Here is a 16,965-nt window from a genome sequence, read left to right as displayed (position 1 = left end):
CATGGAGCACTGGGTGTGGTGAAAAAATAATGAATACTGTTTTTCTGAAAATAAATAAATTGAAAAAATTAAAGAAAAAATTTGGCTGATAAACTGTGCAGAGGAAAGAGGATGAGGGAGAAGGACGGAGGGAGAAATACACAGAGGAAAGATTTGAATATTCACTTGGGTTCACAGTATAGATAAACATTTTTTGAGAACAGAAGTTCTGAGATTTTATCATATGTCAGAATCATCTGGAAAGCTTGTTAAAACAGACCGCCTGTCACCATCCCTAGAGCTTTTCATCAGTAAGTCTGGATCCAAAAATTGGCATTTTTAACAAGTTCCCAGGTACTGCTGCTGGAGGTCCAGTTGACCATCCATTTTATTCTCTTGTCACCCAATGTCTTATATTAACAACATGGAACCCAGAAACCAAACAGATGTATCAGAATTTCTTCTTCTGGGAGTGACGGAGGATCCAGAATTGCAGCCCCTCCTCTTCTGCCTGTTCCTGTCCATGTACCTGGTCACCATCCTGGGAAATCTGCTTGTCATCCTGGCTGTCATCTCTGACTCCCACCTCCACACCCCCATGTACTTCTTCCTCTCCAACCTGTCCTTTACTGACATCTGCTTAAGCACAACCACCATCCCAAAGATGCTGGTGAACATCCAGGCACAGAACCAGAGCATCAGTTACACAGGCTGCATCACCCAGGTCTGCTTTGTCTTGGTTTTCCTCGGTTTTGAGAATTTTCTCCTTGCAGTAATGGCCTATGACCGCTATGTGGCCATTTGTCACCCACTGAGGTACACCGTTATCATGAACCCCCACCTCTGTGGATGCTTAATTCTACTCTCTTTGTACATTAGCATCATGGATGCCCTCCTCCACAGTGTGATGGTGTTACAACTGTCCTTCTGCACTGACTTGGAAATCCCTCAGTTTTTCTGTGAACTCGCACAGGTCATCAAGCTCGCCTGTTCGGATTCCTTCATCAATACCATCTTGGCTAATTTTATGGCTAGTGTGTTGAGTGGTATTTCTATCTTTGGGATCATTTTCTCGTATGCTAAAATTCTCTACTCTCTTTTGAGAATGCCATCAGCTGGCAGAAGATACAAAGCCTTTTCCACCTGTGGGTCTCATCTCTTAGTTGTTTCCTTGTTCTATGGGACAGGATTAGGGGTGTACATTAGCTCTGCAGTTACGGACTCTTCCAGAAACACTGCAGTGGCCTCAGTGATGTACACTGTGGTTCCTCAATTGATGAACCCCTTTACCTACAGTCTGCGCAACAGGGATATGAAGGAAGCCTTGAAAAAAATGATCAGGTAGGATAACGCTTCATCATATTTGGGCTAGTTTTCTAGAATGAGTCAAAGTAAAAGGTATTCTGGTCTTTCAGAATACTCTTCTATCACCAAGATCATCTAAAATGACTAGATAACATGATGGATACATGCATTTCAACATGGGCTTGAATTCTGATTTTGCTTTTTGTCTAACTCTGTGATGTTTGGCAGTGATTTCAAGCATCTAAACTCAGTTTTTTGGGTAGTGTTCTATAGAGGGAGAACCTGAATCCTGGAATCTTGTTATATAGATTTAGGGGGACAGCATGTTCACAAAAAATGGAAGAAGTTAGACAGGGCAGAGAAATGGTGTAAGCAGAGTCATGGTTACAGGTAGAAACTAGCTTCCACTTTATCCCACATCTAGGACCATGCAAATCTCACCCAAGATGGGCTTCTACCATGAGGCAAGGGAGCTGGCCTTTCCTACCCACACTCCATAATCACTCAGAGTTTCCTGGGAGCAACATCAGAATCTACCAAACTGTTTCATCATCCACAGAATCAGTGTAATCTGATTATCTCAGTTGTTTGAGCCAGTTGTGAAATATGTTAACCTGAAGTTGAAAGTCTTTGGTTCTAATAATAAAAAGAAAACCTTTGGGGGTGTCTGGTGTCTCAGGTGGTTAAGCATCTGACTCTTGCTCTCAGTTCAGGTCTTGATCTTAGGGTCCTGAGTTCAAGCCCTATGTTGGGCTCCACACTGGGCATGGAGCCTACTTAAAAAAATGAGGAGGAGGAGGAGGAGGAGGAAAAAGAAGAAGAAGAAAAGATAAATTTTCTTTAATATTCTCAAACAAGAAAGGAAAGTATCTTTCATTCAGAGGTAGGGAATGTATAAGGATAAGAGAATAGGGTTTCATTAGTTCTCCGCGAGGTGATGTCATTCTAGGACTGATGGTAGCAGCAGACACAGGTGTCATACTCAGTTGTGATGCCCAGGGACAGAAAACGGACTGTCTTTCCCTGAGCCATTTGAAAACTGACCTTTCCATGGCATCATCCAGAAGATATCCCCTTAAATCTCACCACAAAGAAGAGGATCATATGCTCCTTTTTAATATAATTACTGGTGAGGAAGAAATGATTAAAATGAAAGTTTTAGACTGACCATCAAGGTTTAATTCATGTTGGGCAGTCATCTGTCATAACCATGACAAGCACTTAATATAACACCTGACATATAGTAGGAATTAACATTTAACTCATATCATAGTTTTTCTTATCTTGCCTATATTCATAACCTGTATAATCCTTTCGAACTCACATACTTTTACCACCTGCTTCAACATTCATATTTGTTTATCTTTACTGTAGTTTTTCTGGTCTGAATAATATAATCAAATGATTGAGTAGGCAGGGTAACGGATGTTCATCATTTTTCTGAGACCCTGTTTGCTTTAATTCCTTCTCGTTGATTCATCTCGTTGGTTCATTGGTAAGAATGTAGCTAAAAAAAAACAATGTATCTGAATTTTTATTTATTTTAATTACTTCTCCTTGCAATACTTCTTGCTCATCTCAGGTGGAGTCCACACAGAGAAACAAGGTTGAGTAAAACTGATGGAGTGATAAGTCTTAAAAGAGTTGGCTGCATAATTAGGGCTCTTATACAAAATTTATAATGTGTTATTGTGAATGAAACAGTGTTTCTGTGGAGGAGTGTAACATAACACAGGAGAAAAAAGAAGTTGGTGGTGTTGGGGACTATCACTTTTTCCACAAGTACAACAATGTGGGGCCATCAGACAGAAGTATTTTTTTTTAAGGTTTTATTTACTTGAGAGGGAGGGAGAAAGAGAGAGCACGAGTGGCAAGAGTGGCAGAGGGAGAGGGAGCAGAAGACTCCCTGCTGAGCCAGGAGCCCAACATGGAGCTCCATCCCAGTGCTCCGGGATCATGACCTGAACTGAAGGCAGATGCTTAACCAAATGAGCCACCCAGGCACCCCCCCCCCCAGAAGTATCTTTCTGGATGTGTGTATAGGGGAAAATGACAGAGGTCTCCCAGGATAACCAAAGGAGCATGATTCATTGTAAGGAGAGGAAGTATGATGTCAGCACCACAACTGGGGGACAGCTCTCTGCCTGCTTCCCAGGTGTGTTCTAGTGCAGGACTTCCCCCATTGACATCCACAGAACACCTTAGAGATGGATCACCTGCTTACAGAAAACATTATAAGCAGTGGAGCATAAAATATGAAATTTTAGAAGGCCACCACCACCAGGGTCATGCATCACTTAAAGGCACTCAGGTAGGGAAGGAGTGTGGAGGCCCAAGCATGGACAGCATGGTCAGAGGATCCTCTGGATCACAAGAAGAGTGGGCGGCACCTACATGCTGCACTGTTCCCAGGCAGAGGAGCAGAGACTCCAGCTGAGGGCAGCAAGCTTAGGTGTCAGCTCTCTGGGCAACTCAACTGCTGCCCAGTTGTGCAACTGCTTGCCTGGCATGGGCTGGCAAGCAGCAAAAATGTGCAAGACCTTCCCTCAGAGGATCAGCATGGGTACGTGACATGAGAGTCCCTAGAATTTGGAGTTTTAAAACTCAACCACACACCTGAGATAAAACAGCTGGGATACTGGCAGGGTGAAGACAGGTATCTTACTGAAGTCAGGGACACAAAACTGATTGACTCTTTTTCTGTGAGGGCTTTCTGAAGAGTGGGGGGCGCAAACTCTCAGTTCTGCAGCTGGAGAGCAGGGCACAGCCATTTTCATCCGGTGTATTAGTGCTGAAAGCCTTCAGCACTTCAAAACTGTGCCACCTAGTGGAGCCCAGAGCCACTTACACCAAGCCCCATCCACTAGGTGGGGAGGTGCTTCTCCACCAGGGCATGTCCACCTGAGAATCAGAGCCGCATGTCCCTTCCCAGAAGATGAGCACAAACACCTCACATATACCAGTCTACTGATCATAGACGCTGCAAAGCTCCAGTTCTATGGGAAATAGGATCTATCTTTCTTCTTACTTCAATTTTTGAATTTTTATTACTATTCTTCTGTCCCTCTCTCTTTCCTTTTCTTCTGGGATCCCAATTATTCTAACATTGTTTCTCTTTATAGGATCACTTATCTCCTGAATTCTCCCCCTTGTGATCCCATAGTTGTTTATCTCTTTCTCTCAGCCTCTTTATTCTCCATCATTTTGTCCTCCCTATCACTAATTTTCTCTTCTACCTCATTTATCCAGCAGTTAGAGCCTCCATTTTTATTGCATCTCATTAATTAATAGCCATTTTTGTTTTGATTTGATTTTAGTTCTTTTATTTCTCCAGAAAGGGATTCTCTAGTGTTTTCCATGCCTTTTTTCAAGCCCAGCTAGTATCTTTATAATCATTATTCTGAACTCCAGTTTCAACATTTACTTATTCCCATACTAATTAGGTCCCTGTAAGTCAGTATTTCCTCTTATTCTTTTTTTGAGGTGAATTTTTGCATCCTGTCATTCTGTCCAGAGAAGAATAGATGAAAAAGAGAATAAAGTAATAAAATGTCAATAATGACCCCAAAGAAATATACACTAAACAAATCAGAAGAGACCTGAAACCAAAAAAAATAAACTAAAAATAAAAGGAAAAAAAAGAGAGAATATAATCAGGGGGACAGAATAGAGCAATACACTGCATCCTGTGTGTATTTGGTCTCTTTGTTAAAAAACTAGATCCTGGGCGCCTGGGTGGCTCAGTGGGTTAAGCCACTGCCTTCGGCTCAGGTCATGATCTCAGGGTCCTGGGATCGAGTCCCGCATCGGGCTCTCTGCTCAGTGGGGAGCCTGCTTCCTTCTCTCTCTGCCTGCCTCTCCGCCTACTTGTGATCTCTCTCTGTCAAATAAATAAATAAATAAAATCTTAAAAAAAAAAAAAAAACCTAGATCCCGAAATTGCAAAGAAAACCTTCTGTATGTACAAAAATAAAATTAAATACAATGAAAGGATAGAAGGTAACTGTAAAAATAAAAATTAAAAGACAAGAAAAAACAAAAGAGAAAAAAAACACACAAAAAAGGAAGGAATATGAACAGACAGGTGAACAGAGCAATACACTACATCCTGAGTGTATTGTGGTGGGTTTGTTAGAAGAAACTGTATCTCAAAATTATACACACACACACACACACACACACACACACAAAATTAAATATAATGAGGGGATAGAATGTAACTGTAAAAATGAAAATTTAAAAAGATTTATAAAAAGAGTTCATAAAATAACAAATTGGTTGAAAAAGGAAAGAGAAAAAATTAAAACTGAAAGACTAAAGAATCATGGGGGAAAAAAAACCATGAATTCTATATGTATAGTTCCCTAGCACTGGAGTTTTGCAATTTTTTTTTATTATGTTCAGTTAGCCACTGTATACTACATCACTAGTTTCTGATGTAGTGTTCAGTGACTCATTCGTTACATATAACACCCAGTGCTCATCACAGCACTTGCCCTCCTTAATACCCATCACCCTGTCACCCTCACCCCCACACTTCTCCCCTCTAAAACTGGAGTTTTGCAATTCTTATTGATCGGTAAACTTGATCTTGGCTGGATGTTCTTGCTGATCTTCTGTAGGAGGGGCCTGCTACTTTGATTCTCAAGTGTATTTTCCCTGGGCAGAACTGCACCACCCTTGCCAGGGGGCCAGGTTAAGTATTCAACTTTGGTTTGCTGGTTTGCTCTAGGTGGCTTTTGTTCCTGAAGGCTTTCCATGAGGCTTTAGAGGATGAGAATGAAAATGGCGGGCTCTTGGTATGTGGACCTGGAGCCCAAAGCTCAGGAACCCACTCCTCAGTGAGCCCTCGTGGAAAAGCAGTCAATCTCTCCTGTCTCCCTGGTCTCTATCAGCACTCTGTGCTCACCCAGCCTGTAACTGAGCACTTCTATCTCAGACACATGACCCCCTTCAAGTCTCCAAACCCTGCAGACTCCTGTGGCATGCTCCTGTGTCACTCCTCCCTGTGGAAGGAAGTGGGTTCTTGCTGGTTCTGACACTTGCTGGGCCCCTGCTCACAGAGCAGTCACCCAAATGCCTTGGTTTGTGATTTATGGCAACCCGGAGCTGAGAGCCCACTCCTGGGCTTGCTGATTACAGCTGACTTTCCTGCTCTGATGCCTGGGAACTCTGTTGCACTCAGGTACCCCTCGTCTTCCTGAGACCCCAAGGATCCTGAGACCACACTGTCCCATCTAGGGTTCCAGCCCCACTTAGCCACCTGAGTGACATCCCTCACCAGCGCAGACTTCTGAATGTTCTGATTTTATACTTCACTGTTATATCACTTTCTGGTAGCTGGCTTACAGAGAGGCTCCCTCTTCCCATGGTTTATCTTCCCATATATGGCCATAGATTCTTTTCCCCCCACACCTCCTACCTTGCAAAAAGTGGATACTTTTCTATTTGTAGAGTTGCAACTATTCTTTCCTTAGATCTCCAGTTGCATCTGCAGGTGTTCAGAATGATTTGAAAGCTATTTAACTGAGTTCTTTGGACCAAAGAAACTAAGGTCTCCTACTACTCCACCATCTTGGTTTCTCTCCCCGCCCCATAAGAGTCTCTTAACTATAGAGAACAAGGTGACGGTTGCTGGAGGGGAGGTGGGCAGGGGATGGGCTAAATGAATGATGGGCATTAAGGAGGGCACAGGATGTAATGAGCACTGGGTGACATATGTAAGTGATGAACCGCTAAATTCTACTCATCCAATGTTATACTGTATGTTAATGAACTTGAATTTACATTTTAAAAAATGTGAAATTGGGGCACCTGGCTGGCTCAGTCAATTAAGCATCAGACTGAAGCTCAGATCATGATCTCACCCACCTGGGATGGAGCCCTGCATCGGTTGCTCTGCTCAATGAAGAGTCTGCCTCTCCCTCTCCCTCTACCCCTCCCCTTGCTCATGCTCCCTCTCTCTCTCTCAAATAAGTAAATAACATCTTTTTAAAATGGGAGATAGAGCGTTTCTTTTCTGCTTTAATTGGCTCTTTGGCATACATGCCAAGAGTGTTTGCGGAATGAAACATTAAAATGGGAGATAAGTTACTGAATAGATGAAAATACGAAAGTACTAAAGAAAAATGTTTTTAAGTGGACATTAACAGGGAGTATCATCTATACCTATTGAATTCCAGAGGAAACATCTGGGTGATTCACAACTTGCACACTACCACCTTTAGGTGACATCGTACTTCATCACAACCCAATTAAAAATGAACCATAACTCAATCCAAATTCCACAGTGGGAAGAAAAATATGTGCTGCATCTATAGTGCAGAACTTGGAACAGGTAATCATGAAAGTTTAAAAAGAGGGGTGCCTGGGTATCTCAGTCTATTAGACATCTGTCTTCCACTCAGACTGGGTTCCTGGAGTTCCAGGATCAAGCCCCACCTAAGGCTTGCTGCTCAGTGGGGAGTCTGCTTCTCCTTCTGCCCTTCATCCCACTCATGCTCTCTCTCTTTTTCTTTCTCTCTAAAATAAGTAAATAAAATATAGGGGAAAAAGTTTATTTTGTTTAAAAAAATTTTTTTCCATCCAAAGTAGTATCTTTTATTCATTTGGGTTTTTTTTTTCAGTTATTCATATGTACACACATTTACTCAAGTACTACCAAGTGCCAAGAGCTGTTTTTTAAATTTTTTTAAATTTAAATTAAATTAACCCATGTATAGTAGTTTAAAAGGAGAGTACGAAGTCTGTCTACATGGATCACAGCCACAATAATCACAAAGAAGAGATGATATAGTCCCACGTAAAATATAAGGAAGAGAAAGAAAATACCGGAAACATTCAATGACTCTAAAGGTGAACTATCCCCAGGAGTTGCATCTTATAATAACTGTATTTATAAACATATTATTTACAACCAGCACATCAATAGTATTTTCACACTTAAAAGCTGGAATCAGTCCTTGAGATATCATTAATCACATAGTGATACCTTTGTAACTCTAAAAGAAGTCTAGAATTCATAGAAAAGGAGTGTGTGTGTATGTGTGCAAGCTATGTGAGATGGAGGTAAGCATGAACAGATAGGGAGAATAGATGACATACACATGGCCTCACAGGCTCAAGGATTAGCCATCAGGCATCCCTCTCTTCTATAGTCTTGGTCTTTAAGGATTTGCAGAGCCCAGGGATCGGAAGGACACTAAAAATGTTGTCTAATGAGGAGCTCTGGATATTGACACCCCCTCCGTGCCCCTTAGGGATAGAACATTGTAAAGAGTCAGCCTGTAACAACCTCATTCTACAGCCCTTACCTAATCAGGAAGAACACTTGAGGCTCCAACCAGGAATGATCTTTCTTGACCACAAGCCCATTGCCTCATTAGGTCTTGCTGCCCTTCCTGAAGACAGATCTTCCGTCATTGTATGTAGGTGACATGTCATGCACCACTCCACACTGATGCCAGCCAGGTAACTGAAAATCCTTTAGTTAATGCTTCAGTAAGAAGGGCAGTATTTTACTACAGACTCATCCAGGGGAAGCAATTAAGAGAATGCATGCATGAAATGAGACTCAGGTGTCCCATGCATTCCAGACTGTTTTCCTGTTAACAAGTGCCCGGTTGTACGGATACTGACCCCAGTCTCAATCAGCTGGTCTCCTAATCTCTCTAAAACATGACAAAACATATTTTCCTCCTGAGTAGAAATCAGCCCCCTTTAAAACAAGATTGACTGTTATATTCTCTTTTCACATTTACTTGAATTCTTGTGATGCTTCTGGGGAAGGGTTTGGGTCAGCTTTTCCCTTTACTTGCATTCCAGATTCCTAACATACCATGCAGGGAAAAGTGTATTATCCCTGTAGCTCACTTGAGGACACAAGGAAGGGAGTCAGATACAGAAAGACAGAGCCAGACACTTTGTTAGGACATGTAATTTCTCTTCATAAAATTACTAAGCATTTTATATAACAATAGCAGAGATGTATAACAAGAAAATATATGGCCACCCTTCCACTCATCCCAGAATGAGCAAATGTTGACATTCTGCCATACTGGCTTCAGGTCTTTTTTACAAAGTAGAAAAGTGTGTGTATATGCAAAGAGAAAGCACCTCTTTTTCTCCCCCTTCATTCCTGTTCTCCCCTTCCCAAACACAATACAATCTTGAATATGATGGCATCCCCCATGCCTAGTTTCATATTGCACATGTCTTCATAAACATACACAGGATAAAAGACATTGACCATAATAATTATCAATTAGGGAGTAGAGAAATAAACTGATGTAACAGTATCATGTAATACTCTCTGGTAATTAACATTAGTGAATGGGACTAAATATAACAACATAATAAAAAATAAATAGCAGGGGAGCCTGGGTGGCTCAGTGGGTTAAAGCCTCTGCCTTCAGCTCAGGTCATGATCTTGGGGTCCTGGGATCGAGCCCTGCATCGGGCTCTCTGCTCAGCAGGGAGCCTGCTTCCTCCTTTCTCTCTGCCTGCCTCTCAGCCTACTTGTAATCTCTGCCTGTCAAATAAATAAATAAAATCTTTAAAAATAAATAAATAAATAGCATAAGCATGCCAGGTTTTATTTTATTTATTTACTTATTTGACAGGCAGAGATCACAAGCAGGCAGAGAGGCAGGCAGAGAGAGAGGGAGGGAAGATGGCTCCCTGCTGAGCGGAGAACCCGATGTGGGACTCGATCCCAGGACCCCCAAGATCATGACCTGAGCTGAAGGCAGTGGCTTAACCCACTGAGCCACCCAGGCACCCAAGCCTGCCAGTTTTAAATGGCATGTATTGTATGGTTCCATGTATATAAAGCTTTTAAAATGCAAAAGGATGTAAGTTTTTTTTATCAGGGGATAATACTAATCATAATAAAAGTTTCAGGGGAATAATGTATATAAAGTCAGTGTACTGGTTCCCTTGGAGAAGGAAAGAATCAAGATTGTGCAAATTTATGATGTGGGGGCTTCACCTATATCTCTATGATTTATTGCAATAAAAACACCAAGAATGAGGTATGCCTGGGTAGCTCAGTCTATTAAGCATCTGCCTTCCAGGGGCGCCTGGGTGGCTCAGTGGGTTGGAGCCTCTCCCTTTGGCTCAGGTTGTGATCCCAGGGTCCTGGGAGAGAGCCCCACATTGGGCCCTCTGCTTAGTGGGGAGCCTGCTTCCCCCTCTCTGTCTCTGCCTGCCTCTCTGCCTACTTGTGATCTCTCTCTGTCAAATAAATAAATAAAATCTTAAAAAAAAAAAAAAGCATCTGCCTTCCACTCAGATTGGGTTCCTGGAGTCCCAAGATCCAGCCCCACCTAAGGCTTACTTGATCATATCTAAACTTGTCTAAACTTGATCATATCAATTAGTGGGAAACCCAGCATTTCACTGTGGTCTCTCTGTTATTTTTTCCTGGGGTTTATTTTTATTAGGGATTACAGCCTGAGAGATTTCAATATATATTTGAAGTTTTCTCATGTAATTTCTTCTTACCTTTTTATATTGTATCAATCTATAATCCTGATTCATTTTTTGTTTGTAATTTTTTATTATGTTATATTAGTCACCATACACTACACCATTAGTTTTTGATGTAGTGTTCCATGATTCATTGTTTGCATATAACTAACTCCCAGTGCTCCACTGGGAGGGCAATACGTGCCCTCCTTAATATCCATCACTGGGCTCACCCATGCCCCCGCCAGAACCCTCAGTTTGCTTCCCAGAGTCCGTGTCTCTCATGGTTCATTTCCCCCTTTGATTACTGCCCCCTCATACTCCCCTTCCTTCTCCTAATGTCCTCCATGCTATTCCTTATGTTCCACAAATAGGTGAAACCATATGATCATTGTCTTTCTCTGTTCGACTTATTTCTCTTAGCATAATCTCCTCCAGTTCCAACCATGTTGATGCAAATGTTGGGTACTCATTTTTTCTTTAATTCATTTTGATTGCTGTCTAGTCCATGCCAAATGAATACTGACATCATTCCTGGGCACTTCATTCCTCTTCTACACAATAAAGATTCCCAGCTAGAGTTTCAGCTCATAAACACTTCTCTGAAATTTGCAGTTATCACGGTAAGGATGTACTCTCTTTTTATTGTCTCTCCTCTGTTGCCCTTCCTACTACTTCCTTCTGAGAAATGAAATATTCCAGGTGCCATTGTTCACAGATCAAAAATCACACACACACACACACACACACACACACACACACACACAATAGCAAATATTACTAACAGTGTCCTATATGCTGAGTGCTAATCTGGATGCTTTTCTTCTATGCTCTGCTCATCACTACAACATCCCCGTAAGACTTGGTGACAGCTTCCACTCTATATTGAAGACACCAATGCCTCCATACAGTTGAGCAACTTTTCCCATTCACAAAGCAAGTGCTGGTTTGGGTCACATTCTCAGTTCTGGGTCTAAGTAATACTCCAAATGATAAAGACTGTCATGGCAACTTCTGTCTCCCCCAGGTGAGGCAGCACCACTGCTTCACAGAGCAATCCTATTAGAGCACTTGATTATCTTCTAAGTATCTTATAAATATGCACTGTCTTGAAGGTCTTTGTCTTCAAAGGATCAGTAATTGTTTGAATTTTCCTCCATTTTGAAGAGTCTGTCCATTTGATTCTTTCATGTAGCTGTTATTTATTTATTTATTATTTATTTCTATTATGTTATGGTGGTCACCATTGGGTTTTTTAAAAAATTTTCTTTCTTTCTTTTTTTAATTTTCAGCATAACAGTATTTTTTAAAATTTATTTTCAGCATAACAGTATTCATTATTTTTTCACCACACCCAGTGCTCCATGCAATCCGTGCCCTCTATAATATCCACCACCTCTTTTTAAAAATGATATGCCCCCTATCACCTTTGCTGGAAAAGTCCCCTAAGGACAGAGAACATCACTGACATAGTTGCCTAGTTTTTCTTAGAATGAACCTCTAACACAGATGAGTAGCATTTCCATGGAGGAGTCCTGTGACTTTCAAGTTAATAAGCAACATTTTTCTTTTCTTTTTTAACATCTTAATTTTATTTTATTATTTTCAGTGTTCCAAGAGTCATTGTTTATGCACCACACCCAGTGCTCCATGCAATACATGTCCTCTTTAATATCCACCACCAGGCTCACCTAACCCCCACCTCTCCAAAACCCTTGGTTTGTTTCTCAGAGTCCACAGTCTCTCATGCTTTGTCTCTCCCTCCAATTTCTTCCAGTTCACTTTTCCTTTCTTTCTTTTTTTTAAAGAGTTTATTTATTTATTTGCCAGAGAGAAAGAGAGAGAGAGAGAGATAGCACAAGCAGAGGGAAAGCAGGCTCCCCACAGAGAAGTCAATATGGGACTCAATCCCAGGAGCCCGAGATCATGACCTGAGCCGAAGGCAAATGCTTAACCGACTGAGCCATCCAGGGGTCTCTATAAGCAACACTTTTCAATCTATGCTCAGGTGCAGAGCATATACTTGAATGGATGCCATGACAGGCTGCATTTTTTTTTCACACTGCTACTCTACATCATGGGTAGAGGTGGACATGCCTTGTAGGTGAAGGGAAGATTTATGGCATTTCTCAAGATGAAAATATTAACATTTTAAAGGAAGTTATGAAACATGAGGTGGTTTAGGAATAGTAATGCCATATCATCCAGAAGCATTAACAATGATTGGTCAAGTCATTCCATATGCGGAATTTAAGAAAAAACAAATGAGTACAGGGAAAAAGAAAAGAGGGAGGCAAAAAACAAAAAAACAAAAAAACCAGACTCTTAACTATAAAGAACAAATGGATGGTTATCAGAGGGGAGGGGGTGGAGGGATTGATTAGATGATGGGGATCAAGAAAGGCACTTGTGTTGATCACCTAGTATTGTGTGGCAGTACTGAATCACTGTACTGTTTTTTTGTTTTGTTTTGTTTTGTTTTGTTTTGAAGATTTTATTTGTTTATTTGACAGACAGAGATCACAAGTAGGCAGACAGGCGGGCAGAGAGGGAGAGAGGAGGAAGCAGGCTCGCCGCTGAGCAGAGAGCCTGATGAGCCAGGACCCTGAGATCACGAACCAAGCTGAAGGCAGAGGCTTTAACCCACTGAGCCACCCAGGTGCCCCTGAATCACTGTACTGTTACCTGAAATTAATATTGTACTGTATGTTAACTGACTGGAATTTCAGTAAAAACTTCAACACATTAAAAAAAAAAAAAAGGACGGCCAACTCAGCAGTCAGATGACCTGAACTCAGACCTAGCCTTTGCCACACACTGTGTACTTCACATCCATGACATAAGTGTCACCTCCCCTACGAGCCCCCATGCGTGAATGGAGTAATAATATGATTTAACTCATCAATAATTTGACACACATTTCAGATGATTCTGAGCATGTCAAAGATTCTATAGCAGACTCTATAGGATAGATAGGATAACGTGATTCCTATCTTTCTATTTGTTTGAAGGCAAGAAATATTTCTGACAAAGCTGGTGGTTTAAAGAAAAAAGAAAGGCCACATAGGGAGAAGGGGAAGAAGAATGCAAAATGATGTTAGAGGGAAAAATTAGCAGAGGGAAAGTTGGAACATTCACATGGATCCTCAATAGTGGGTTTTTTTTTCCTTCATTTTTCTAAAAGAACTGGCTCTCAAACTTGGGTGTGTATCAAATTCAACTGGACAGTTTGCCAAAAATAGATCATTATTTTGCAAAAAAGTAGATCACTCACCTCAGAGTTTATTAGCAATCTGGACTGATACCAGAATTTGCATTTCCAACAATTCCCAGGTGATGTTGCTGGGGCTCATCTGGGGACGCTTCCTTTTTTCTTTTTTTTTAAATTTTCACTCCATCTTTTCCATCAGATTCATGAACAACATGGAACCCAGAAACCAGACAGTATTTTCAGAATTCTTTCTCCTAGGATTGACAGATGATCCAGAACTACAGCCCCTCCTCTTCAATCTGTTCCTGTCCACGTACCTGGTCACCATCCTGGGAAATCTGCTGGTCATCCTGGCTGTCATCTCTGATTCCCACCTCCACTCCCCTATGTACTTCTTCCTCTCCAACCTGTCCTTTACTGACATCTGTTTAAGCACAACCACCATCCCAAAGATGCTGGTGAACATCCAAGCACAGATTCAGAGCATCAGTTATACAGGCTGCCTCACCCAGGTCTGCTTTGTCTTGGTTTTTGTTGGTTTGGAAAATTTTCTCCTTGCAGCAATGGCCTATGACCGCTATGTGGCCATTTGTCACCCACTGAGGTACACCGTTATCATGAATGCCCAACTCTGTGGCCTGCTGACGGTGCTCTCCCTGCTCATTAGCATTGCCAATGCCCTGCTCCACAGCCTGCTGGTGCTACGGTTATCCTTCTGTACGGACCTGAACATCCCCCACTTCTTCTGCGAGCTTGCTCAAGTTGTCAAGCTTGCCTGTTCTGATACTTTCATCAATAATATCTTGGTGTATGTTTTGGCTTGCTTACTTGGGGGTGTTCCTCTCTCTGGAATCATTTTCTCTTACACTCAAATTTTCTCCTCTGTTTTGAGAATGCCATCAGATAGTGGAAAGTATAAAGCTTTCTCCACCTGTGGGTCTCACCTGTCAGTTGTGTCCTTGTTCTATGGGACGGCTGTTGGAGTGTATGTTAGTTCCGCAGTTAGTGACTCTTCCAGGAGGAATACTATGGCTTCAGTGATGTACATTGTGATTCCTCAAATGATGAACCCCTTTATTTACAGTCTGAGAAATAGGGACATGCAGGGTGCCTTGAAGAAACTGGCCAGGAGGATACCTTCTTTTCTGTGATTGGGCCATGTACCTTGGGCTGTGTTGTAAGAATAAATCAAAGTTATACAAATCACAGGAGAACCAGAATGCCTGCTACTTCTGTCACCAAATGCTTCTAACATGACAACTTTTACTTTTATTCAACTTTTTTATGCTTGACAAATTGTTTCAATTCTTACTTCAAGGTTTTTCTCAGCTCCACAGAGGTAGAGTCTGAGGCAGAGGTCAAACTTTATAATGTTTATATGATGACTCTTAGAAGGAAAGTTGTAGAATATGGATAGCTCAGAAAAGAATAGAAGCATGACTGTGGTCTTATATAGAGACTGGCTTCCACCTGATCCTGTGATTAGATCATGTCAATTAAAACCCAAAGTCATGAGGTGCCTGGGTGGCTCAGTGGGTTAAAGCCTCTGCCTTTGGCTCAGGTCATGATCCCAGGGTCCTGGGATGGAGCCCCGCATTGGGCTCTCTGCTTGGCGGGGAGCCTGTTTCCTCCTCTCTCTCTGCCTGCCTCTCTGCCTACTTGTGATCTCTGTCTGTCAAATAAAAAAAATCTTTTAAAAAATTAAATAAATAAATAAATAATGAATTAAAAAAAAAAACCAAAGTCAGACCTACAGTGAGGCAAGGGAGTTCACCTTTCACACCCTGATTTAGAAATTATGGAGACCAATCATTAGTAAACTGTATTCCCTTGAGGTAACATTAGTAACCATCCACTATACTCAGTTTCATGATCTGTAAGATTGGTATAATGATATCATCTCATTCTGAAATAATTGTGAGTTATTTCTGCTTCATCAGTGAAGAATCCTTCAGTTCTATGAAGAGAAAAATACCTATCCCTAATATGATCGAACAGGAAACAGTTGTTTGTCATTATTAGAACTTCAAGACAGGGAATGTGAAACAGGGGAGTAAGCTTCACTCTGTTCTGCATTTGGTGGCTTTGTCCGAGGACTCGTTCTCCTCCAGTCGCAAGGTAGTGGCAGCAAATATAGATGTCATGCTGGAACATGATGCCCAGGGACAAGAAACTGTCCGTCCCAGTGTCAGATGAGAATAAGCCTCTTGACGGAGTCAGTCAAAGTACATCTGTAGGAGGTGAAATGGGGCCCCTCAGTATGATGTGCCCACATCCTAATCCCCCTAATTTGTGATTAGTACCTCATATGATAAAAGGATGAATGGTACCAGAACTTACTTGGAAAAGGGGTCTTTGCAAAGGATGCACTTACACTGGGTTATCTGGGTGAGCCCTAAATAGAAATCATATGTTTCCTTATAAAACAGGTAAAAGTGAAGGAGACCCAGAGAAAAGGAGGAGGCAATATGGCCATGAAGACAGGTATTAGATTGATGCCACCAGTATTTGATTTCCAGTATCTGATCATTTTTGTCCTACAAACTGTCATTTTTATAGGACCCTAATGTGTCTTTTTAAACACTCCTTTACATTACCCAATACTACATATTAAATAAATTTGAACTTATATTGGTCTGGTTAAATGTTTAAACTTAATGAATTCTCATCAACACCAGCCACATGACAGAAGAGGAGGTTCCTGACACCCCTCCTCCTGATAACACACTCATTATACAGGTACACAGAGATTAATTCCCTCTGACAGAAATCCAGAAACTGGCTGGGTGACTCCTATGTATCAGAGGGCTGAGAAAATACTGACCTCTAAACAGGTAGGAAAAGCTGAGGTATGCTCACACCATCGACCCCATCCCTGGGACAGCACCTCACAACCAGGAGAGAATCCCCAACTCAGCAACTCCCTGAAGAGTGGAAGTTTAAGACCACACACATAGGACCCCAACTTGTATGGCAAACTTGAAGGACTGGCTCCCAAATCT

The 16,965-nt window shown here is 41.6% G+C and overlaps 1 protein-coding gene across 2 annotated transcripts in view; it reads left to right on the top strand.

Moving 5' to 3' along the window:
• Positions 1-403: 403 nt before the first annotated feature.
• LOC309865773 (olfactory receptor 7G2-like) overlaps positions 404-16,965 on the top strand; it is a gene marked incomplete at both ends in the record, with an annotated part of 39,345 nt that continues 22,783 nt past the window's right edge. Inside the window, one exon of one of the 2 annotated variants that reach the window (XM_082732562.1) lies at positions 404-475. In XM_082732562.1, coding sequence (XP_082588688.1) covers positions 404-475 — 72 coding nt within the window. Of the gene's footprint in view, positions 476-14,175; positions 14,248-16,965 lie in introns of those variants that run through there. The other variant, XM_082732563.1, reaches the window with a different exon arrangement.

This window comes from Mustela nivalis, assembly GCF_964662115.1.
Source record: "Mustela nivalis genome assembly, chromosome: 1".
NCBI classification, from domain to species: Eukaryota; Metazoa; Chordata; class Mammalia; order Carnivora; family Mustelidae; genus Mustela; species Mustela nivalis.
Note: the sequence above shows the minus strand (reverse complement) of the source record. Positions and strands in the feature narration are given on the sequence as shown.